The sequence below is a fragment of the Crocodylus porosus genome, unplaced genomic scaffold, assembly GCF_001723895.1.
Source record: "Crocodylus porosus isolate Cpor-Errol unplaced genomic scaffold, CroPor_comp1, whole genome shotgun sequence".
NCBI classification, from domain to species: Eukaryota; Metazoa; Chordata; order Crocodylia; family Crocodylidae; genus Crocodylus; species Crocodylus porosus.
This window is the reverse complement of record NW_017728912.1, coordinates 13,030,987-13,057,078: the sequence shown is the minus strand read 5'-3', so window position 1 is coordinate 13,057,078 and position 26,092 is coordinate 13,030,987. Positions and strand designations below refer to the sequence as shown.

General features: G+C 44.1%; 1 protein-coding gene across 1 annotated transcript in view; it reads right to left on the bottom strand.

Annotated features, from left to right (window-relative positions):
• PRSS12 (protease, serine 12) overlaps positions 1-26,092 on the bottom strand; it is an 80,101-nt gene that overhangs the window by 29,480 nt on the left and 24,529 nt on the right. Inside the window, exons 6-8 of the mRNA XM_019533959.1 lie at positions 24,006-24,147; positions 18,847-19,043; positions 11,756-11,897 (exon numbers count right to left, since the gene is read on the bottom strand). Of these exons, the coding sequence (XP_019389504.1) occupies positions 11,756-11,897; positions 18,847-19,043; positions 24,006-24,147 (481 nt within the window). The remainder of the gene's footprint in view (positions 1-11,755; positions 11,898-18,846; positions 19,044-24,005; positions 24,148-26,092) is intronic.

Genomic DNA, 26,092 nt, shown 5'->3' with positions numbered 1-26,092 from the left:
CTGGATGGATTTTTTGCCTGCATGATAACCAGGAAATACTGGTTCAAACAAGTGAATTGCAAACTCAATAAAAAAAACATAGAAAACATCTGACTGAGACAGTAGCACAAGGGCAAGCTGTCCCTAGACATCTTAGTTTGCATGGCCAACACACACACCAGATAATCCAAAATCTCATTGAGTTTGGAAGCACTATAGACTTTGAATGATTTGTTTAACTTGCATGTCTCCTTGTTCCAAATCTTTCATTTTTTTCCCCTCTTGAACAACCATACTGATTGCAGAAGCTGCAAGGGATGTACCTGATATCCCTGGTATCACAAAAAGTGAGGAAAGCATAGTTTTTGTTGGAAAATCATATCTGCCTTTAAGAAAACTTTATCAAGAAGCAACTAGTAATGTGCTTGATGAAAGCTCAGTAAACATTTTCCGATAAGTCCCCAGAGTACTAAAATTTACGTCATGTTTAATTTCCAGAGTACCCTTCTCCTACAAGTATTTCTTACCATTGTGTTCCCCACTCTTTAACAAATATTTAGCAAAGTCTCTGCCTCAAAGACATTACCAGCTAACCCTCACACACAACAATAAATACACTACTCAGCCCAACAGTTTGTAGACAGAAAGGTATGGAGACAAATGAAGTAAGTTTTACAGCGAGATATGAAGATGTAGGAGGGGGCTTGTTGCATGTGACATGAGATTATTCATTGGTGCAAAGTCATCAGAAATGGTTACGCTTCAATGAAGCGTTTCCACTGTTTGTCAAGGAAAGTGGCTTTCAATGTGCACTGGTAAAGCCTCCCCCCTTTCTGACAGCTGTTGACTATGCAAAGAAGTTAACATGCACATTCAGTAGATCTCCATCATTTAGAGCAGCAGGGTGGCTGTTGGTAAGTTGGCGCACCTCAGGCCATCACTCCTCTCTGGTAGGGGAGATGGGCAGGAAAAGTGTGGGGAGGGACATGGTTAACAATTTCAGAGAGAGGGAAAGGCAGAGAGGAAGAGAGTTTACCTCCAGTAAACAGTGTCTTCCACAGAGGAGAGGGGAAGGAATAAGCAGAGAGGGCTGTGGAGGGGATCAGCAGCACATAGCAGGGCCTGGAATGGGATTTACCATGCCAATCTGTTTACCACTGGTGCCCCACATTGCGGGCTGAAACCTGTTGCTTTAGGAGCCAGATCCAGGCTACAGCCTGTAGGTTGCACATTACTGTGTAAATTCAGTACATGGTACTTATTTGGCACTTGCTGAACCAAATGGGACATATCCCAGGAAAGATAGGTCTGATGTTCTTCAACAGCTTTGAAGGACGACTTATGGAGAACGTATGTAACTGGAAGGGCTGTAGATTTAATAGTATTAAATCTACTTGTCTTGTGTGGCCTTGTGTGTTTCAGTTTCATGCTAGAACATGAACCTCTGTTAACACCTATTATTAGCCCACTGCTATCAGAGGGAGAGAGAAAGTAATATATAAATGATACAAACTTCCAATCCAGACAGGACATGCTAGCAGGCAGCCTACAGCTGCCCATGACAGGAAAACAAGCCTGGCTCTTTATTGAATGGCTTCTGTTAAATTCATGGATTGTGCAGTAGCAACACAATGTGCTCTTCTGCAGTATTAATCATGCCCAAGATCAGAAAAGCTTCTTAAGTAGTACAAAAGGCCAATTCCCTCAAATCACACTTGTGTGATAGTTTGTTTGAATGGGATACTATTTTGTGTGTGTGTGCGCGCGCGCGTGTGTCTGCATGCCCGTGCGTGCATTTCTATTGTATATGTAGTGTTTTATTTGATATTTTTCTGTTAGTCCCTTCCTGACAGAAGGACTATTATTAGTCCTGTGCATAGGTCATAGGACTAATAGTGTTAAGTGAAGAGCAGAAGGTGAAGGAACTGGCATAACTGGCTACTGAACTAGTTAATAAACATTTTCCATGCCCCCCCACCCAACATCTCCCTGTTAAGGGTTTTGTTTGAAGGATCTGAACCTAGAATTCTCCATGGAGCTAAAAGCAGTTAAGCACCCGAATTCCACTGAAATTCAAGTAGACCAAGTAAGCATTTCCCTACATTTACATACACACAATTATAGCAAATAGCATGGAAAATAAATACATGGGGGTGCACACTCCCTTTTTTATCACCATCCAGCCTTGTCTATTATCTCTTCTGCTTTCCACCACATATCATTAGCAGAGTGACATTAGCCTCTGTCTTCAGTTAGCCTTTAATCTCTCCAAATCGAATTGGAAGCCCCAAATCAATTCGGGGAGATTAGGAAATATTCGACAATTTGGACATAGACACAGCTTTAAATGTTTTTTCTATGTACCTCAAGGTACAAGATGGCTCATCAATGCTGCGATGCTGGGGCGGATGGAGCATCCCACAGGAGTGCGGAGGGCTCCCCAGCACTCTCGGCAGCAGACCCACAAGTGAACCAGAAGCACTTCCAGGTCTGCCAGGGAGCATACTAGGGGGATCCCCTGTGCCCCCCCAGCTCGGCGACTGGTGCCTCCTGGGTCTGGGGGGGCACCTAGGGGTCCCCCATGGCCTATTACCAAGTTGGAGGGGGTGCAGGGAGGACCCCCAGCGCACTCCCCGATGGACCTGGAAGTGGACCAGAAGCACTTCCACTGAGCATGTGGGGGGCCCGCACATGTAGGGGGCCCTACTGCATTCCTCTGGGACGCTCCACCCACCCCACCATTGCAGTATTCACGAGTCATGCCTGGTACCTGGAGGTATGTAGAAAAAACATTTAAAGCTGTGTCTATGGCTGAATTGCTGATTTTTTTTCCAAATCAGCATCGAATCTTCAGATTCGGCCGAATCAAATCAGGACGGTGATCTGAATCAACAAATCGAATCATTGTTCTTGATTCAGGCCAAATCAGAATCAAATACGGCCTGTTTCACACACCCGTACTAACTAGGATTTAGGGACAGCTGCCCCTGCAGCCACAGCTCCTGCCAGCAGGTCTCATCCTGTCTGGGCACGATGGCTGTCTGATGGGGGGATATGGGGTTTGCAGGAGGGGTATGGAGTGTGTGGATAAGGTGTGGGGGGATTGCAGGGCCCACAGCTCCCCCTGAAAGGCCCCAGCCCCTGCTGCAGGGCCCAGCTCCACCTTGCAGGGCCCCAACTTGCCCAGAGGGCCCCAGTTCCCTGCCTCCCCCCCCGCAGGGCTGCAACCACTCTGCAGGGCTCACAGATCACCCCCACAGCAGCAGCAGCTGTGAGGTGTTGAGGGCCCACTGCTGTCTGAGCTCCCTCGCAGCGTGGCTCCAGCCAACTCAGAGCTGGTGCTACCCGTGCCGCCTGTTGTGGGTGCAGCCTGGCTCAGTGCAGTGCCACATGGGGCCCTATGCCTTTTTGCAGCCCCAGGCCACTTGTCATGCAAGGCCGGGTCCTGCCTCCATGGGCACTGCGCACCATTGGGCCAGGTCAGTTCCATGGAAGTGGGTCTCAGCTCAGCATGACACGTGATTCCTGTGAGTCCGGCTGGGCCCCGGGTGACAGCCCGAGCGGCCCCAGTGCTGTCTGAAGCCACACGGCCCCAAGCCAACCTGGGCCAGCCCCACACCAGGTGGCACCGGCTCTGAGGCGGCCAGAACTGCACCACTGGGGACTCTGGCCGCAGCAGGCCCTGAGCGCCCACGGCCACTGCTGCAAGAGAGAGCTGGGGCCCTGCAGGGGACTCATGTCCCCTGACCAGCCCCCCTACCCTCACACAACCCCCACATATCTACAGCCTGCCCCCCCCATTGCAATCCCTACTTACAGCCTTGCACCGGGTCACTCCTGCTTGCTCCAGCATGTGAACGCAGAGTGCTAGGGCAGTAGGGGGCACCATAGAGACACTGGTTAGATGCCAGAGTGTCTCTGGAGGTCCAAGTCCCAGCTTGCCTCCAAGTATGGTGGTGAACTGTGCCCTGCACTGCTTTTTTCCAGGGTGCTTTTATTTGATACATGGAAATCCACGTATCAAATTCTGAGCTTGTCCTGCAAATATGTAGTGCGGTGAACATTTTTTTGTTCTCAGCGTGCCTCTAGCAGCATCTCACACTGGTTTTAGGGACAGTTAGGGAAATTAAGTTATAGGGTTACAGGGACAGTTAGGGAAATGAAGGCCCTATCTTTTAAGCGGAGATTAAAAGGAGCTTGGCTTGTTTAAATTAGCTAACTGAAATCCGAATGGGAAAATGATTATATTTTGTAAATATATTCACAGGGTGAATATCATGGAAGGAGCAGAGCTATATATAAGTTAAAGAACAATACTGACACAAGATCAAATAGATATAAACTGGCTGCACACAAATTTAGACAGGAAATCAGAAAGAAGTGTGTTAACCAACACAGGAGTGATGTTCTGGCACAGCCTTCCAAAAAGGTGGTGGCAGAAAGGAATCTGAATTGCTTCAAGATGGAACTTGACAGGTTTATGGACAAGGTGATATGATGGGACAGGGGTGTTCTTGGTATAGTAGTTTGTGTGTGTTTGTAGATTTAAGATTTTGGTACGGAATAATGAAAACCTAGTATTCGCATGGATGGTATCTGAAAATCACATGCTTCAAGCTTCTAGCAGTTGCCTGTAGGGTCCAAGAATGAACTGTTGCTCCCTTTGAATATATTCCTGGATTTGTGCATGTGGAAGATGGGGAGGTGGAGTTACTTTCTTATAAAGCAGGGGTAAGCAAAATGGTGGATCCAGCCAGCAGCTGGATTTCATTTCCCAGCAGCTCCCGCCTGCATCACTGCAGCTGGTTTCCACAGAGACCCCAGGAGTGGTGGGGCTGTGGCAGCACAGGACCAGGGTTTCCATGGAGACTGACCCAAGCAGCGCTGGCAGGGCGCACAGCTGGGCAAGGAGCTGCTCCGGCAAGAAGCTGCTGGGGTCAGGCTCTTGCGGCGGTGAATGCATAATCTGGAGTGGGGCAGAGTCAGAATTTGCTGCCTGCACAGCTCTTTCCAGAGCATGTGGGCAGTGGACTGCAGCTCTGCCCCAGCTCTGTACCACCACTGTCACCGCTGCAAGATCCCAGCCCTGAAGTAGCTCCCCGGCCAGCTGCGTGCCCTGCCATCACTGCTGGGGCCAGTCTCCATGGAAACCTTGACCCTGCACTGTCACAGCCCCACTGCTCCTGGGGTCTCCATGGAAACCAGCAGCCATGATGTGGGCAGGAGCTCCTGGGAAATGGAGCCTGCTGAGAGTCTGATCTGGCCCATGAGCCAGACATTGGCTGCCCCTGTTCTAAAGCACTGAGAAGGGATCTTAGCCAGAAGTAGGTGTTTGGGCATGCTAATAGTAAAAACCTCTTAGGTGGCTACCTGATGGGTCTGGCTCACATGCTCAGGATCAAGCAGACTGTCAAATTTAGAGCCAGGTGAGATTGATATGGATTGTGAGGCTTTGCTTTCCTATGTAGAGTGTGGCAATGATCCTCTTCCAAGAATCCTCTGAGCATACCTTAACCCAGTGATTCCCAAAGGGTGTGCCAAGACACACTAGTGTGTCATGAGAGCAATGCAAGTGTGCCATGAAAAAACACCAGTGTGAGGAAGTAAATGTGCTACTCCCTTGTACAGCACCCTGTGCCTTCCACAGCTACTCCAGTGGTCCCTGCAGCTGCTTCTCTGGGGACTGCTGCTGCTGCTTCCTTCCTCCAGATTTCACCACCCCCAGGGAAGCCCCTGTGCTGGGTGCTTTGCAGTTGTGTTGTGCAAAGAGATGTCAGAACACCTTGTGGACACTTGGATAACTGAGTGCCTGTGACTGTAGAAGACTAGAGCCAATGGCCCAGGAGACCCTTGGCACTTTTATATTGACTATGCATGATTTGGTTCCTGTGTCAAGCAGGAAGTAGCAAAACACCACCCCAGGTTGCTTTGCCAATAAAACAGTACAGTACAGAAATATACAAAGGAAAAAATCTGAGTTTTGTTACACCAATGTAAATCCAAAGAAGCATTATTACACTTTGTTCCCTAGCAAAAACAGAGGGTACAATTACACTTCAAAGGTGAACTTCCAGGCTTTTGTTATAACACATTTAGAAGCAAAATGCTATATTATTAACTAAATACATATTAGAAAGAAACATTAAAATAATTTAAACCATTTCTTATTCTTTTTCATGCCAAGTTTCCAACAGTAGTTTCCCAGTAGATTGTTTTCAAAAGCATTTGTTGTTGGCCTAATAGCATCTGTAATGAAATCAGCAGAAAAGCCTAATAACTTCAGCTGTAGAAGAGATCAGCCAATTCTAAATACTTTAAAAAATCCTACTCTCTATTCCTCCACAGTGTCAGCTATTGAAAGCAAATATGGAACTCATCACTCAGCATTTGGCTGGCATGTAAACTATAAGAAAAAATGTAAGAATCTGTATGTTAGTACAGTGAACTGCATCAACTCAGTTCACAGTTATGTAGCAGTGTATATGGATGTTCCTGTTTGTGTCATGCAAACACAAAACCTGTTTTGTATAGAAAGTCCACATTAAAGAGGTTAGATGCAAGGTTCAGTTAGAGTAAAAGATTGTATTTAAAAATATCCCCATCTTTTCCTTTTGTATTAGAGTATGTGATTAGTATTCTTTTCTTACTGAAAAGTACCCAAATATATCTAGGATTGTTCATCATGCCAATTAATACATTCTGCAAATGTAAGAGTTTCTAAAAATCTCTTGTATCCTTTCCCCTCTCTACAGAAATACTCTGCTTGTACACTGGACATTTTCAGACATTAGGTAATGTTTCACATAGGCTGCACTTTCTTTCAATTCTGCTCGGCTTTCAGTGTTTTGATTAGGCATCATTAATTATTTTTATGATTTCATGACTGCTTTTCCCATTAAGGGGGACTACTTTTTAATGTCCTTTAGATTACATTTTTCTGCAGCTGGCATTAATAATCTGCAAGTCTGGAAAGCTGGCATAATGACAGGACCTTTAAAAATAATACAACTTGAAGCCTAGACTTCTTGCCAACTGAGGGTTTCCTTGCTTCACTCTCAGAAACAAACCTCAGTGAAAAGTCAATTACCAACATTCCTGAAAATAAATAATACTCACTAACACTGGGAGTCACATACAGTACAATGATATATCCATTTTTCCACTCTTTCCCAAGTCTGCATTTTAAGGAACTCTTTCCTCCCCTCTTGCCTTCAGTCAGAAGTGTCTGTGTCTGATTTACAGGCCTTGTATTTTCCAAGAAAAAAAGCAATGCAAAGCTAGAGAAATGAAACTTCCTCATAGCTGTAGTGTACATGTCCATCACAATCTGTTAAGAGAAACAGCATACTTTATTTAGTGTGGAACTTTTTAGTCCCATGATCACTCTTCATGAATACTGACTCTTTCTTCCTGTTTTCCCACACTTTCTAGAAAGAGAGCAGCATATATTTATCTCTGAATTTACACCTTTCTTCACATTTGGATATGTCCAAAGGAGGTGCAAACCTGGTTTGGGACATTCAAGTCAGCACCCACTATGAAGTCTGAACCACAGCAAAAAGATGTATGCAGTGACAGCCTAGGACCAGATTATTCCCATTTGGTGCAAGTAAGCAAAGTTGTCCACACAAGCAAGGATGTGTGTTTGCTGCAGCACAAATGTGTGTTTGCTGCAGCACAATGTGGCCTTGGGCCACATTGCATACCCCCACCTGTGTAGTCTGCAGCAGGACACAATGTCCTGCTGCTCCATGTGCTGTGGGGGGCGCTGCCTGGGGCATAGGGTTGCCTCAGTGCAGGGTTAGCCACCAGGCAGCCCCTGTGCTGTGGCACCCTGTACCCCAGCCATCTGGGGAGAGGCATGTGGAGATGCGGGAGCAGACCTGGGCTGCCTGCTCCCCCACCTCTACAGTCTGCAGAGCTCCTGTACTGAGGCACCCTGCACCTCAGCCAGCCATTCCCCAGCTGGCTGGGGAGCAGTGTGCCTTGAGTCGAGGGAGCAGGCAGAGCCCCTGTGTTGAGGCATGTGGAACCCCTGCACCATGGCTCACTGTACCACAGCCGGCCATGGAGAAGCTGGCTGGGGAGCAGTGTGCCTGAAGATGGGGGAGCAGACAGCCATGGGCTGGCTTCTCCCCTGTCTCTGCGTGCCTCAGGGTGGGGGCTCCACAGCACAGCCCCTGCACTGAGGCATACAAAGACAGGGGAGAAGCCAGTCCAGGGCTGCCTGCTCCCCCATCTTGAACTACCCATCACCCCAGCCAGCCAGGAAGCAAGTGGCTGGGGCTCAGGGTGCCTCAGCATGGGGGCTTCATATCCTGGGCTCTCTGCTCCCCCGTCTCCACATTTGTCCTGGCACACGCCATAAGTGACGCATGCCTCCAGAGGCTGGGGAGCCATGGCAACCGCCTGCAGGTGGTGTTGGCGGTGTCAGCAAGTGGGGACCACCCACAGGCAGTGACATGGGCATCAGCAGCAAGGGTGGGCGAAGTAGGGACTGTCTGCAGGCAGCACTGGCCGATCAGGTCCCCCCAAGCCGGATGGTAAGCCAGGAAGTGCCGCTGGCACCTCTTGTAAGGGACACCAGCACTCTGCCTGCCTCCCCCCCTGCCCATCACCTAAGCCAAGAGCGCTCGCTCTCGGAAGGGAGGGGATCACCAGCGCTCTCAGGGGGAGCACGTGCACCCCCTATGCATCACCTATGGTGCACACCACTTTGGCATGCTTTGTGCCGCTTTTTCCTTCAGGTTTTGTTTTGTTTTGTTTTGCTATCAGGAAATCTGGGTAGCAAATTTTGACCTGTTGCTACAAATTAGCAGTGCCACACATGGTTTAACATGCAATGCATGCAGTTTTTAGTGCCGCAAAGAGGTCTGCACTGCCACAAATGCACATGCTTGCATGTTTGGATCCACCCAAGGAGTGAAACTGGAGTCCTGGGGAAACCAATGCTCCGCATAGACTTTCAGCTGGCTGACTGCTGGTAAAACCTGCTGGCTGACTCTGCAAGTAAAAACAAGCCTTGGATTTATCCCATTTCTGACTGTTCCAGGGTTTGACTTGTATCAAAACAGATGCAGGACATTTACACAGGCAGCCTGAATGGCAATTAACTCAAATTAAGAAAAGGTGTTGTCTCAAGATACTTCACAGATGCTAAAAGTGAGACAATGGGCCTGTAGGATACTAGGATAAAAGGAGAGAAATCCAGTGTCTGTTATTGCCCTAAGTTATCAGAACTCTCAAGCCCCCAAAATGTGTGTTCTGTCCTGAGTCCTTCAACTAATACATATTCTACTGTATTATCTACCTTAATTTTAAACCCATATTATGACATGATACAAACTGAAAGTCTTGGAAATTGCCTAAAAGGCAAGGTCAGGATGAGTGACAGGTTTGGTGTGGCTATGACAGAAATATGAAGTGACTGCAAGTCTGATTACACTGTGGAAAAAGCAGACACTCAGGGGGTAAAACAAATCAATAAGTTTCTTTAGCTCAGAATTTATTTCTAGAAACACTCAAAGGAGGTAGATTTCATTAACTTTCTGCTATAAAACAGCCTTTTCTCGGCATTTTTCAGGTCTTATTAGCACTGCCATTTATATGTCTGCCCTTGGTTGTCACAACTACAGTGCTCCCCAGTGCCCCAGAAAGAAACTTCTAATGAGTGAAGTTAGCTGACTGAGTGGCTTGGTTCAAAGATGGCATGGGAAAGTTACATTTTTTTTATTACATTTTTGTCTGTTTTATTTCAGCAATTTTATTCAAATTATTAAAATCTAACCACCAGCTACATTCTTGTCATACAATCCCATCAAATCCATGCTAAGCAGGGTCAGGTCAGGTCAATAAGTAGATAAAAAACTTCTCAGTGCTAGTAATTCAGTAGCTAATAATTCCGTCTTTGAATTAGTGCTGAAGCAATTCCCATGCCTGGTGGCACTGGACAATGTTCTGCTGAAGATATTAATGCTATTTAGTGGAGTTGATATTAAACCATGTATGTCATTACAAAACCACTTAAGGTTTTCCAAGTCTTTGTGTACAGAGATGATTATCTGTTACTTGAAGTCAGGCAGAAGGTATGCCAAGTATCTACATGAGCTATTTACTGCAGTTGCCTAATTAGCTATGCAATAAGCATCTCAGCATCTACATGTGCAGGACTATTAGGATGGAGTCAACTAATTAACTCTGCCATAGGTTAATATTTGTAAACACAAGTACTACGATGGAGTTTTTTACTCCACAGCAACGCACGTGTAGACACTGATAGGGCTAGCTGGGGCAACAGGGTGCTTCTGTGCAGGGGCTGTCTGCTGTCTAGCCCTGCACCAGAGCACCCTTGTGCCCCAGCCAGTGCCTCCACAGCATGTTGAGCTAGGTTGAAGCAGTCGTGGCTCAACACGCCGCAGTCCTGGGCATGCCCGGGAGCAATAAACTCTGTGACATGTGCTAGAGTTTATTGTGTCACATTATGCATGTGTAGATGTGCCCACTGAGATCATGTCAATATCTCTACCTGCTGTGATCTTTAATAACTACAAAGGGTTGAAGGTAGAGTAGTGGTACATTAGAGACTGACATGTAATCCTGCCATAACGTCAACCCTTTGTGGTTATTAAAGATCACATTATGATCACAATGTATACAAACACTTGTGAACACAATAACAGTACCTAGATTTTTCTTCTTTGTAAGAATAAAACTTATTATCTTCAATACTCAGGCCAAATCCCAGCCTGACTTTACATTCTGCCTATGTTTAATTTCTTTGCTATTTTATGAACAGGCATTCTTCACTACCTCCCCTTTTCTAAAACTTTCTGTAGTATTACTCACCACTGTTATAAAGTTGTATTCCAGAGGTGGCCATGTTTCAAGGGTTATATAGATTTTGACCCAATATACACAAATAGAATTGTTGTGATCAAAGGTGTTTATATGAATAAAAAAATGTTATTTGCCACCAAATCCCAGAAGCTTTTTAGGACTGAAAAAACTCCAGAACAAAAACATGGCATCTCCAGGTCCAAACATATAAGTAGTAGTAATTTTTGCTTGTAGATATGAAGATTCTACTTATTTCCATGATTTTTCCCTTCCTAAAGGATTTTAGTTAACACCCTGGCACCAAGCTGAGGAAGGATCAAAGTACTAAGTTAAAAATAGCTTGAAGAGTAAAGAATACTGAACAGATACACCAAGCCAAATTGTCATCTCAGTTTCATCAACGCAACTCACTGACAAGTGTAAATGAACATTTGGTCCATTGCAGAAACAATAATATTAATATATAGCTGTTAAAGTAACAAAAATATAACATTTATACAAGAATTTAGTCATCTGGAAATATTTAGCTTTATTAAAGGTTTTTTCCAATAGTTACTATAAACCTGCACTTCAGCTGCTAGGTGATCCTAATAAAGATGGTTATGTGTCTTGGCAGCAGTATAGCTTTTTGCAGAACCATTAGTTACTATGCATTTTTTATGGGTAAGTATCATAGTATACCACTTCTTGTACTAGTGTACTAATAGTATATTTTACTTGTGGTATATCTTTGTAAGGCATACTTGTACTACTTGAATAATTACTGTATTGAACTATGTCATCATTTTTTGAAATGCTTCCAAAATATTTTGTGTGTCAAGTACAACAGAGAAAAATAATTCTAAGAAGACAGGATAAGGTGATATTCAGTTGCGCAAAGTTTATGCATTCAGACATAGTAACCAGATGACTTGAAGAATAGTTGAACGATTTTTCTTACTTGTAGCCAAGCTGTCGACAGACCACAGCTGCATCCTTATCAGACCATCCATCATCACAAATTGTTCCCCACTGGCCATTGATAAAAATCTCTACACGTCCCTCTTTCTTATTCTCGCCATCCATCAGCCTGATCGGAAGACCTGTGAATAAGATACAGCTGTCAACACACAACAGCAGAAGTAAGAGCTCATGCTTTTGGTCATTTCCATCACATTCCAGGGATGAGGTCAAATCTTGCTTATGTTCAACAAACTTTTCACTGTTTCTTCCATTACATATACATATATATGTAGCACAGCTTGTACCTTAACTGGAACCTGCACATTCCAATACTTTTCCCAGTAGGAGAGGGCAATCAGGTAAAATCTGTCTTGATAGTCTTCATGCAGAACATCTATAAGTGAGTTTAACCAAACCTCTCTTCATGAATCTATGCACCCAGTTATTCTCAAATTACCTTTACAGGTGCTCTAACCCTGGGTCTCAACAAAAATGTCACAGTACTCAGAATACATCTGTTAATAAGAATTTATTCCTAACGCTTAGTATTCAACAGCATGTTTACTAATGCAGTCTGATGTATTGGCATAATTAAACCAAACTTTCATTTGTAGTAAGACATTTTCTTTGCCTTTTTAAATTGATTCTTAATCCAGAATTTCTTATAATGCAAAATTAATCTGATACTCATTGATCAGAGTTAGTGGGATTTTGCCATCTTCTCATACTCAGATGTGGAGAGATGAATACATTATATGGAGTTAAAAGCAGAGGATTAAGTCAAATCGGCTCTCGACAGTAACAGATTTGTGTGTGCATTTTATGCCATAAGTGGAAGTTAAACTGCAATAATTCCATAGTTGTTTCATCCAGAAGTGAACCATCTCAGTTACTCCCATTTACAGTAGGCACGTCTACACAAGACACTTTACTGCTCAGCAGACTAATTTACTGCACAGTAAAGTGTCCCTATCTATACATGTATGGCAATTAGAATGCAGTAGACTAATTTACTGAACTGCTGGATAGTCCCATCAGATACAAATGGTATCCAGTAGCGCAGTAAATTACTGTGCATAAATACACATATAGATACTGACTTCTGAACTACTTTAATCCAGCTCAGATTGAACCACACTATATTCAATTGCTATAATTGCCCATGTAGATATGCCCAGTAAGATGAACCATGGATTTTACTATGGAAGAATTGGTATCTAGCAAGTCCGCTGCCCCCTTTTAATTTACCTTAATTTTTTCATCTGTCCACATCCTCAAAAGTGAAAATTGTTGATCAAATACTAAAATAACCAAGACCTTTCCATCCTAAAACACACAACCAGCTTGGTTCTTATTTACTTGGATAGTGCAAAGAGCCTTAATGTAAAGGAACTTTGGTGTAAAGCCAGTAGCATAACTAAGGAGGGGTGACCAGGGCAATAGCCCCAGGCACAGATTTAGGGGTGGAGGGCACAAAAATAACAGCTGCTTCCACTACCCCATGCACTGCTGCTGCCCAAGGCACAGAGCTGCCCTGTTGCACCTCTCTGTAGTCTAATTTACTTCAAGATTACTTTTACAGCTTTTACACCTAAATGAGAATCAACTATAAAATTTTAATATGTGTAGAAGTCTTTTTAGAATCTGGAGAAGCTCCTCATACACAACTGGAACACAAGTTAGCAAGTCAGCTACCTTCACAAATCTCAAAAGGGCTTTCACTCAACAAGGACACTCCTCCAGAAAAATAGACTGCACTTTTGAAAGAGCGACCCAGCTACCACATGAAGAATTTCTACAGTAGAAAAAAGAAAATCCCCACAAATCGCACACCATTAGTTATGACATACCATCCTGCCATTCCCTTCCCTGGAACCTATATGGAAAATTCTCAAACAATTGCAACTCATACTAGAAGACCCAATTCTTAAAGAGATCTTTCCAGAACCACCCATCCTAGCCTTTAAACTGACACCAAAGCTTACCAACCTCATCACCAAACTTCCTATGGCCCAAAATATAACAAATGGATCCAGACAATGCCGGGCAAGAAATGTAAAACCTGCCAACACATTTCCACCACTCCCACAATAACTACACCCCACAACAGAGCCATAACCATTCCTGGATCTTACCCATGCACCTCCAGAAATTAATATATCTCATCCAGTGCACTAAATGCCTGGATGGAAAATACATAGGAGAACCATACAACAACTGCACGCCAGAATGAATGTACACCAAAAACCTATCAAAGACAAAAATACCCAACTACCTGTGAGTGCACATTTCTCACAAGACAACCACTCTCTCTCCAATCTCTCAGTTCTAATTCTCAAAGGGAATTTACAAAAAAACTTGTAGAAGAGCCTATGAACTTCACTTCATTAATCTACTGGATACAAAAAACCATTGACTAAATATAGACATTGAATTTATGGCACATTATAACCTGCCTGCCATCCAATAACCCCAGGTAACCTCTCTAGCTACATTCTATCACCAGGCCAACATTCCCTCTTCCATCCCCGCCCTCCCTCCCTGCCCCCATCTTGCACCTATTAACTCACATTTGCATTTTCACAGACCTGCATTTTGCATATTGGTTTAAGGTTCTACTCTACCCAGGAGAGCACACAAACACCATCAGATGCTCCGTATACCTGAAGAAGGGAATTTGTTCCCGGAAGTTTGTGAAGAACAATGTTTCCAACTAATTACTTGGTCTAATAAAAGATATCACATTTACCCAAAGAACCCTGTCTACCTTCCCTACAGGAAAAGCAAATGATTTAATTCTGCTCTTAGTTAAATTGTTACTAGTCTTATCTTGCACTGAAAAGTTCATTCAGTTTAAGTTAGGGTGTGAAACTAAAGCACAACAGCTATTCCTGAATAACACAATGTATAGATAAGCCCTTAGGAATAATTCTGTCGTTCTTGGGCTTAATTCACCAAAGGTCTTATGAATAAAAGTTAAAAACTTTAAAAATTTATTTTTTTCATTAGAAAAAGACATTCACTACAAATTTATTTGTTACAATTAATAGCATACTGTTTACGTCTAGAAATTCACACACATTGAATAATTACATTTTTGGTCATTTTCACTTGCTTTCTAGTCAGCTAGTAACATTTACAGGGACTTAAAGGTGAGATTGTAATATTCTTTATACTATGAGGATTCTTACCACTCCAAGGGAACTATTTAAATCTATTCCCCAAACTGTTAATTGTCATAAAAAATTAATTGCATATTAACACCTTCAAAGTGTTATTTTTAATGTATGTTAATTTTAAATGTGGTGGCCCTTTTAGTGTTTCTATTTAAAAAGCTGCTACATTGTCTACTTATTTCTCTCAGTTCTCCTTCACATAATTCATGTTTAAAAGAAAAAATGAATACTGTCTCAAGTGCAAAGAAACAAATAATAACAGTATAGCCTTTGTCTTCTGTCCATCAAGTAAACTTACAGTAAACATCACATACATTATTTTCATTCTTCTCGAGAAATGAAATGCTATTCTGGAAGAATGATTACTGTGTAAATTATACTCATATTACCCAAAAAGGGACATAGGATATTAGTAGTAAAGTATACAGATTTTATTGTCAACCTACCTTGTTACATTTTATCAGATGTGCATAGATATGGGAAGCTAATATCCGTTTCAGGTGAAGTAAGAGGAACATGGAAATGTTCCATATGGATTTGTTTAACTGAACCGGACCGTGTTCAGCTCAGATTACACTTTATAGTAAGCTGAATGCAACAGAACAGATGGTTTGAGTCTGTGCAGACAACAATCGTGATGTGAATTCCTGTTATTCTGGCGATGAGAGGATTCAGTTCTAGCAAATACCTTGTAGCTCTCTCACCCCCACAAAATCATTGGCTATATGATACTACAAGTATAAATACATTCTTTTCAGCATTTATGGGGCATAAGGGCTATGAAACCATGGGGCTAAATGGAAGCCAGGAAAGAAGAAAAAACAAGAAATGTACATGTGGAAAAATATAGGAAAATACTGCATTGCTAAAATGTGGGATAGATATTTAATGCAATAATCCATACAATGTATTGAGGTTGGGCTTGTCCAAAAATCCACAGGGAGCTAAGCTCCCAAATGCATCCAGATGAGGTTCTGCACTTCCATTGAACTGCTTTAGGCTCCTTTCAAAATCCTACCCTCTAAAATGATTTACAATAGATGTTGGCAAAACTTAAAAAATACAGATCAACATGTTGCTTAAGGATAGGTTACTATGTTAATATTTTTAACAGATAAAGACCAGATCCCAACATACCTACTAGGTGTTTAACTATGATCCTATTCCAACATGCTATAGTCCCTGAAAAACTGTTAATACAAAAGGTAGATGGGTCCTTCCACTCTGCTTTTTGTGACATAGTCTTAAGGCTAATATGATTGCATGTCACAACATGAGGTGTTTAAAGGTTTTTTTCAGGGACTTGAGCAGGGTGGATTAGGATTTAGGTGCCTAAATCCACTTCACTGTCTAAGAACTGGAATAGAATCTAGCTGTCTACTACTCATCAAAAGTGCTAATTGCTCTTTCATCCCCTCATAGCTATTACTCTGCATTTCTGAAAGGCAGGCTGCTTACTTAGTTACCTAAGTATAGATTGAGGAGCCTATTCTTAGGCACTCTATTTAAAAAAATAAAAAACCCTTGGCCAAAGTATCTTTCCTCCTTTGAATGCACCTGAAATATACTCAGTCCATATTTCAGGTCAGGAAACCTTCTGTTATACTGAATGGATTTGTTAAACTATGTTTAAGTAACTGAGGCCCTTGGCACACATTAGACTTAAGACATGATTAGCCAGTTAATCACCTCTTAAGTAGTAACCCAGCCACACATTCATTCTATTAATGGTGAGATAAAACAAAAAATGTATAATAACTTTGTGGCTAGTTCTTATTGTGCCTTAAGTAGAACATGTGGCCAGATCCCAGGCTTCTCCTGCACTGGCAATTTAGCGCGATTGGGATCCAATCCCAATTCCACAGTCGCACCTCCTGCCATGCACTATATATAGTGTCTTGAAGTACATATACTTCTAGCCACTTTTTATAGACCATGCTATAGATCTTGAGCCATGCTAAGGCTCCTTATCTTTAGCACCCACTACAATTTACTGCTAAAAATAAAAAATATATTTCCCTTCATGATCTATTTACTGGTTTGTCTGTTACTAAAAGTTTGGCTCGGCTGTATCTGTGCTATCACTCCAGTTTTAATTGCAAAGTGGTGAATATAAGGGTGCTCTTGCTTTCTGGGTTTTCCTTCAACAAGGCTTCATGGTATGGAATCAACTGGTATTCTTCTAATACAGAGCCTAGACAAAACTACAGTCTCTTTTGGTTGCCTATTTTGATGCCAAGAATGGCTCTGTACTGAAAAAAATCTAGGTACATAGACAATAATTAAAAAATTACCAAATTCAAATCCAAAATAATTGACAAAGGTTAATGAGGTAATCTGAGTTATTGGTAAGTACCAAGCTCTCTTTTGGTACTTTTGTGCTCTGTTACCTAAAGAGATTCAGTAAAACAATGCCATTATAAGCAAATAGGGATCACCCTCTTATGCCACAACTATCATAGTTTCACATATTCCTATTCATGTTACATTATTTATTGCAAGGTCTAATCTTTTTTTCAATTCGAATAACGCTCCAGCCCTTGATACCTTGTATAACCGTGTGCTCGTTTTTCAGATTTCAAGTATTTTTGCCGCCTCATAATATTAAATGTCTCCTTCCTAGTTTGTATCTCTAGCTCTCTCTCCTGTCCTTTCTTATTCATTTTCTCACAGTCACTTCATTCTTTCTTTGTATTTCATTATAAAGGGACTGCAATAGGTTGAACACCATTGCTCTGTGAACCACATGCTGGAGCCAGGCTGCAGAGCCATGTCACCTAAACCATGGGACTCCCCATGCATCTGAATATTTGACAACAGGGGAGTGAAAGCAGCATTTATTGCCCCATCTTTGGATGTGGGCTGACAGACCAGCCCTGCACATGGACCCCAGGTACCAAACTGTTTACTGATCAGCCCTATGCCACTCATCTGGTCTACAGGGCTGAATGGGTTGGGCACACTGGGATAGAGGTTTCTAGGTTTGTTTATTGGTTAGTGTAATGGGGTTCTGGTTAGGGACTGAGGCTTCTAGGTTTTACTGCTCTAACACAGAAATCCTTCCACAGAGATCATAAAAAATGACTGTTGGAAGGGACCTCGTGGTCATCTACTCCAACACCCTGCTCAAAGCAGGACCACCCCCAACCAGATCATCCCAGCCTGCTTTGTCTAGCAGGGTCTTAAAAACCTCCGAAGATGGAGAGTCCATAGTCTCTCCCAGTAACCTGTTCCAATGTTTCACTACCCTCCTAGTGAGAGAGCTTTTCCTAATATCTAACCTAAACTTCCCTTACTGCAGCTTGAGACCATCGCTCCTTGTTCTGTTATCTGCTGCCACTGAACAGTCCAGCTCCATCCTCTTTGGAACCTCCCTTCAGGTAGCTGAAACCCCTCTCAGTCTTTTCTCCAGATTAAATAAGCCCAGTTCCCTCCATCCCTAAATGCTTTCATTGGCTGCCTCTGAAAATCATCTATTTCACTTATCTCATCTTTTCAGAGGAGGGTAAAATACTGATCCATTGTAGTGTAAATTTCTTCTCTGTGTCCTGATGACATGAAACAAGCAGTTCATTTCGGCTTTAATAGTGTTCCATGAAAGCATACTATTAGGAAAGCCCCGTGGAGGCACAGATTGAAGTTACAGTGGCTCTGAAATTCACAGTGTTCCTTTATGCTTCAGAAAGGCTTTGCATATGGGAGGAAATATAACTGTTTTGCATTATCTCCATGAGCAGTCCTCCTTTATATTTTTATACATACATATATGCACGCACACTTATTCTGACTGAGACAACCTAATGGCATGCAGCCAGTAGAGGAAGTAGAGATTTGGATTCTTATCAACCTTGCAATGGATGCAACTTCTTGAATCTGTACCACAGAGAAACTGTAGCTACTAAGAATGCTTTACCCAGTAAGAGTCTGTGGCCATCATTATGTGGGTGGCAAATTATTCTGACATCTTCTTGATGACTGCAGTCATGTTTCCCCCACTCCCTCTTTGAGCACTGAAGAATATTTAACTCTTTTCCTGAGCAGCTGACATCATCCAGCCAGATAGGCCCACTGCTCTCTTCAAAATACTTTTCCAGTGCATGTTTTCCATACCTGTGTAAGACATACATACGCATTATTTATTGTCAGTACTGCATAAAAACAAGATACTTCAGTCCCAAAATGCTCTGAAATAAAACCAAAAACACCAAAGCCAGCAGGAAATATAGCTCTGGCAAAAGCAAGTCTAGCATCCATTAAAGTCCCTGGCAGCTGTCTATTAGGGCTGTACAAAATAACTATGTTCCATTTCGGTTTCGCCATTTCAGAGGGACAGTGATTCATTCTGGTGTTTCAGATCACTGTTCTTTTTTGAATCAGCCAAATCTGTTTCAGAGTTTTGACACTGTTTCAGTGTTTCAGCCATAGGCTACAAGGGAGAATCACTAAAATGCCTATAACTTTGTCATTTGTTGCCTGTTCAGATGAAAACTGCAGGGATGGTAGCCTATTCTGAGGGCATGAAGCCTGCCAAGTTTCAAGAAGATAGATGCAGGGTTTTTTATGAAACTGCACCTCAAACTGTTCAAAGCCAAACTAGTATCACGTGCCGGCAGCAGAAGCCTGCTGTCATCCCACATGCAGATCTGGGGGCCTGCACCACCCTGGAAGAGTCCAGCACAGACATGCAGCCCTTCCAGGGGGTGTGGGTCCCCAGATCTGCATACAGGATGACAACATGCTGCTGCTGCAGGCTGGGGCCAGCACCAGCACTAGGTTCTTCTCAGCGCTCTGTGCATGCTGTGCCAAGCACACTCGGGTGCTGGCGCTGGCCCCAGCTGGCAGTGGCAGCATGCTGACATCTGCATGCTCCACAGCCAGTGAGTGCGCAGCTTTAGCATGACTTGGCAGGGAGCCACGCACTGTCTAGGAGCTGGGGTTGAACATTGCTAGGCTGCAGGTTCCTGCTGGAGCTGCCCCAGCTCCCAGACAAGGCGCGGCGCCCTGCTGAGCCACGTTGCACCTGTGCCATGGGGCAGCTGCCGTGCCGGTGCCAGGCAAGGGAGGGCGATCTCTACTGCCCTGCACTGCATGAGAGTGCTCTGCCACGAGCTTCCAGAGGCCCTGATTGCTGCTGCTGCTGCAGCTGATGAGTCCGCGGCTTTTTTTTTTGTTTTGATATTTTTTAAGTGCCGGAAGGCTAGGACCAGGTGCGGGATGGGGCCAGGCAGGGCAGCATGGGGGCTCCTCCTGCAGTTCCTCTGGCTGTGCCTGCCTCTGCCTCAGCTGGGGGAGCTGCAGGAGAAGCCCCTATGGCTGCCTTGCCCATCCCTATCCCCTGCCTGGCCCCAGCTTCCTGGCACTTCAAAAAAAAAAGCCCCACACTCACCAGATGCAGCAGCAGAAATCAGGGCCTCTGGGAGTTCATGGCAGAGCTCCCTGCACAGCGTGGATCATCCTCTCCTGCCTGGCACCTAAGCAGCAGCTGCTCCATGGCACAGGTACAGTGCAGCTCAGCAGGCTGCCGCGCGCTGTCTTGGAGCTGGGGTGGCTCCAGCAGTCAGCCAGAGCTTCTGGTTTGATTCCCAAGCTCTCTGATTGCTTCCCCCAGCTCTCTGATCATTCCCTGAGCTGTTCCCAGGGGGTGCGGGCACCCAGATCTGTGAGCCAGGTTTCAGCAGGCTGTTGCTGCTGGCTGGGGAAATAGCCCAGAGCCGCTGCCATCCCCAGCTGGCAGCAGCAGCCTGCTGTCATCCTGCCACAGATCCAGGGGTTGCACCCACCAGGAAGATCTGGGGGAAACAATCAGAGAGCTGAGAGAAAGATTAAGGAAGCGAATCAGGAACTGGGGAATCAAACTGGAAGCTGGGGGAACGTTCAGAGACCTGAACATTCCCTCAGCTCCCAGTTCTATTCCCGAGCTCCTGGTTTGATTCCCCAGCTCTCTGATCACTTCCCCCAACTCTCTAATCCTTTCCACAGGTCCTCCTGGGGGGCACAGGCCCCTGGATCTGTGCTCCGGGTTTCAGCAGGCTCCCACTGCAGGCTGGGGCCCACTGCAGGATGGAGCACCGCAATCTTCCCAGCCCTCAGCAAAGGCTGCACAAAGTGGCTGCTGCTGGCCCCAGCCTGCAGCAGCAGCCTGCTGAAGCCCCATGTGCAGAGCCAGGGGCCCACACCCCCAGGCACAACAGGGGGAAATGATCAGAAAAGCAGGGGAAAGCAATCAGAGAGCTGGGGAATCAAACCGGGAGCTAGATGTCAATATCAAAGCAGTCCTTACTGCCCTCTTCCCCCTCATAGAATCATAAAATCAATGAGTCGGAAGGGACCTAGACAGATCATCAAGTCTGACCCCCTGCCATGGGCAGGAAGGAGCACTGGGGGTGGCTGGGGTCATAAGACCCCAGCCAGGTGCCTATCCAGTCTCCTCTTGAAGTTCTCCAGGGAAGGTGAGAGCACCACCTCTCTGGGAAGCCTATTCTGGCTCTGGCCACACTTACAGTGAAGTAGTTCTTCCTAATATCTAACCTAATCCTATCCTCCCTCAGCTTGTGCCCATTGTTCTTTGTGAACAGACTTTCCCCGAGTCCCTGCTGCTGGCCCCTGATAAGATTGTAGGCAGCCACAAGATCCCCCCTCAGTCTTCTCTTGCAGAGACTGAAGAGACTTAGGTCCCTCAGCCTCTCCTCATAGGACTGGCCACGGAGCCCCTCAACCACAGGAGTAGCCCTCCTCTGGACCCTCTCCAGGTTCTCCACGTCCCTCTTGAAGTGCGGCGCCCAGAACTGGACGCAGTACTCCAGCTGCAGCCTGACCAGCGCGGCATAGAGGGGGAGCAAGACCTCTCGGGACCTGTTAGTGATGCCCCTGTTGATGCATGACAGGGTGAGGTTGGTTCTGCCTATTGCTTCGTCACATTGGCGACTCATATTCATCCTGGAGTCAATCCTGACTCCAAGATCCCTCTCTGCCTCTGTGTTGCCAAGAGGGTCAGCCCCTAACCTATAACCATAATGCTGGTTCCCTCTCTTCCCTCCCTCTTCTTAGTTTTTGTTTCCCTGCAAGCCCGGCTCCAAAACTCCGAAATTCTCCAGAATATTTCCAAAACATTTCGGAGCCTTCCATTTCAATTCTGATTCGGTGTTTTGGGCACCGAAATGGCCTGAAACACCTTTGAAACGAAATGGCTGCTGAAATTTCGCACAGGCCTACTTTCTGTGCCTCTTCCTGGGTAAATTTGCTTCAATTTTTTTTTGAAGACTAACTGATGGTTATGTTCAAGGAAACTTTTAAAACATATTGCCCAAATCTTCATATACCTTGTGGCCCAATTCAGCCAAGACCATAGCAAATGCTTAATTTTACAAACAACCTAAAGTTCTATTTGCTGACTATGGGGTTTTAGGTTATGCTAAAAATTAAGTACATGCTTAAGTGACTTGCTGAATTGAGGTTTTATTGACATGTGGTTTTCTGTATTCTTTCCTTTATTCTTGCCATGCGCTCTCTTTTAATTACAGTAAAAGCTCGGGTAACTGGCACCTTACAAGCCGGCATGCTCTGTTAACTAGCATGCCAGCTTGTAAGGCAAAGTGAAACTGGAAGTGCCCACTGTAGCACTTCCGGTTTCTCCAAGCCCCCACAGCCCAGGACAAAGCAGCCTGCGCTGCCAAGCTCCCATGGACCAGGGCATAACAGGCTATGTGGGGCCTGCCTCCCTGTCCTGTGTGGTCAGCAATGCTGTGGGAAGGTCGGCAATGCCACAGGAGGGGCAGCAACGCCCCGGACACAGCGGCAGAAGCGGTGGCCCAAACAGGCAAGGACGCCTGTTCCGGCCGCTCAATTAACTGGAATATTTTGTTATCCGGCATCCACTATTCCCGAGGGATGCCAGATAACAGAGATTTTACCGTAGTTATTTTCTCTTTTATCCTACTTACTTGGTGTTATCAAAATCCTGAAAGTAGGAGAAAGGTTATGCCGTAAAATATATTCCATTTACTCATAGTCACCTTTGTTACCAGACATAATAGGAATGTGACTACAGACTAAGGCCACAAACAGATATTATAGTTGTTCTGGGAAAAATACCTTTGTCCCAGCATAAAAAACATGCATAAAACTGTTCAAGGGGATTTTCATGGAGGAGAACTGGTTTCCACAAAAAAATGAGAGGACTTCCCTCTGGGAAGATCTCTCCTCTTGAGCCAGCTTGTAGGCCTGTATGCTTTTTTCAGTGTTGGGATACCATCAGTGTCTCACAGTCCTCTGCTTTCCCTCCCTCTCTTCAAGAAGCCCTCTTCCCCTAGATATGTGTCTGGACTCAGTCACCTGGTAAGGTGATAGGAATGAGCTTGGTACATGTTTTGGGGACTGCTCAGTCTCAGGATGAATACAAGCTTTCCAGTCTTTCTCTTAAGAGGCCATCATCATCTGAGAGAGTAGAAGAAGTCAGAGTGGAGTTTGATAGATTTCAGCTTACTTCACAAGGCCCTCAGGTAATGTTGTTTAAAAAATTCAGAGTCCTTATCTTGCTCCTGCAGCATACAGACAATACTCACAGAGGTCAAGGGTGGAAGTTACTGGTAATTTGCAGAGGACAGTCGGGGTCCAGGTAGTGTGTTGGTAGTGCAACCGACAGCATGTCTGTTTTTAAATTTAGGAGCATAAAACTATGAAGGTCTTTTCACATCAAGGAGAAATGTTCCTCATGTCCTGCATACTTACCATTAGCACTTCTCACAGAAGGCCTGATCCAAAGCCTAGCGAAGGCAATGGGAGCCTTCTCTCTGTTGTTGGTTTTTTTCCAGTTATTTAAAAGAATAAAAAAAATTGAATTGACATAGAACAGCAAAGTGCCAGTGTTGTTCCAAGGCAGAAAACAGGCACTTATGAAAAGGGTTTTAGGGGGGGTTGATTAGCATTCTGTTGCATAGTACAGTGCAATTTAAAAACATATTCCATACAAAACTGATAAACATAAGGTAAAAAAGGCAACCTGCTACATCCATTAGACCATACTGCCAGAAGTATTCCACAAAGGGTTAGTTGCATTATGTAAACAATTCTTACTTAAATCCCATCTGCCGACAAACCACTTGGGTATTTAGCTCAGTCCACCCATCATCGCAGACTGTTCCCCATTGGCCGCCGTAATGTACTTCCAAGCGTCCCTCATGACTGCCTTTTCCACCTGTTAGTCTTACTGCCCCATCTATGGCATTAACAAGAAAAAACAAGAATCAGTTGTCTTCAAGGTGCACTTATCTTGTCACCCAGTAAGAAAAGAGATAACAGTCTCAAATCTATTGTACAAGATCACACCATTACGCTACAAGATCTAACTCTTGCCACTATTTATTGTTTGAATAGAAGATGAAAAACCCCCACAATATGCCTGGCCAGGGTTTCACACAAGGAAGCAAATAATCCTACAAACCGTCACATGATGATTAGCAGAGCAAAGTTCTAATTGTGCAATTTCAATGGATACAGAGTTTCTCTATGGCACCACAATTTCTTTTGCGCGTTCTATTACTAGTTTAAGAGTAAGATATTTAATGATTATCATTAAGAAGCCCAAGAAGCAAGAATCTTTGGTGATATCTTTTATTTGACCAACTATACTGATGGGAGAGCTGTTGGACAAGCTTTCGGACATCAAATGTCTTTCCTCAAGTCTAAGAGAGAAGCTGTTTCTCTCCCACAATGCTGCTTCTCTCTCAGACCTAAGGAAGGGCACTCGATGGCCACAGCTTGTTCAACAGCTCTCCCAACTATACAGTTTATCTAGTAAAAGATATCACCAAAAATCCCTGCCTCTCAGACATTGTCTGGACAATGGCTACAACAACACTCCAAGTCAACATTTATTCAGTTATTTTACCACAGTGAGAATTAAGATACCACTTGGGGAAACATAACACTATTTTTTTTATGCCACCAAAGAACAGTCGTTGGTAAATGCTAACTTTTGATAATGGTCACATTACTCAAAAATATTTTTTGTTAATGATGAGAGATAAAATACAAAATACAAATGGCATATGCATGGATCTAATCTCTTATTCACAGGAGATAAGGGGATCAGTTACTTAATAGGTTCCTGAGGGGTTAAAGGTTCACACTGAATAAAAGGGTGTAGGTTGTAGCAGTGTTGGTCTAAGGACATAGGCAGACAAGGTTCTTTGGGTGACTCTGATATCTTTTATTAGACCAACTAAATAGTTGGAGAACAATTTTTAAGCAAGTCTTCAGGTTCAAAAACCCTTTGTCAGGCTAAGGAAGTTTCAGCAGTTGATATGTGCTGTTCCTGGATGGAATGAAAAGTAAAAAAGACAGGTTGTGCTGGTATTCATACAAGACAGAAAGTCAGTGAAAATGTAGATTGAGGAGTCAGTGGGTGAGAGACAGGCTGGGGGTGGGGGAGAGAGAAAAGGGATGAATAGTGGAGAAGTACCTGGGAAGTCAGATGTCAAGCAGGTTATAATGTGTCATAAATCCAATGTCTATATTTAGTCCATGATTTTTAGTATCCAGGAGGTTGATGAAGTAGAGTTCAGGTAATCGAGTATTCATGTCTTTGATAGATTTCCGGTGTGCTTTCATTGTTTGAGGATTCTCCATATGGGTTTGAGGGAGGGATGATATGTCATAACTAGCAGTGTGCAATTTGTGTGGGGGGGTGTTCTTCTGTACTGCAGCAATTCTTCACGCGGTATCTGGGTGGCTCTTTCAAACATGTGATCTATCTCTCTGAAGGAGTGTCCTTGTTGGGTGAAAGCCTGTTTAAGATTGGTGAGGTGGCAATCAGGATTGTATGTTTGAAAGAACCCAGCCAGAAAATCCTCAAACAATTGCAACCCATAATAGAAAGAGACCTTATTCTTAAAGTGATCTTCCCAGAGCCACCCATCCTAGCTTTCAAACAAGCCCCAAACCTCGCCAACCTCATCACCAGAAGCAAACTTCCCCAAACCCAGAACACACCAAAAGGATCCAGACCATGCCATGACAAGAAATGCAAAACCTGCCAACACATCTCCACCACCCCCACAATTACTACACCCCACAACAGAGCCATCAGCATTCCCAGGTCTTACAGCTGCACCTCCAGAAATGTAATATACCTCATCCAATGCACCAAATGCCCTGCTGGA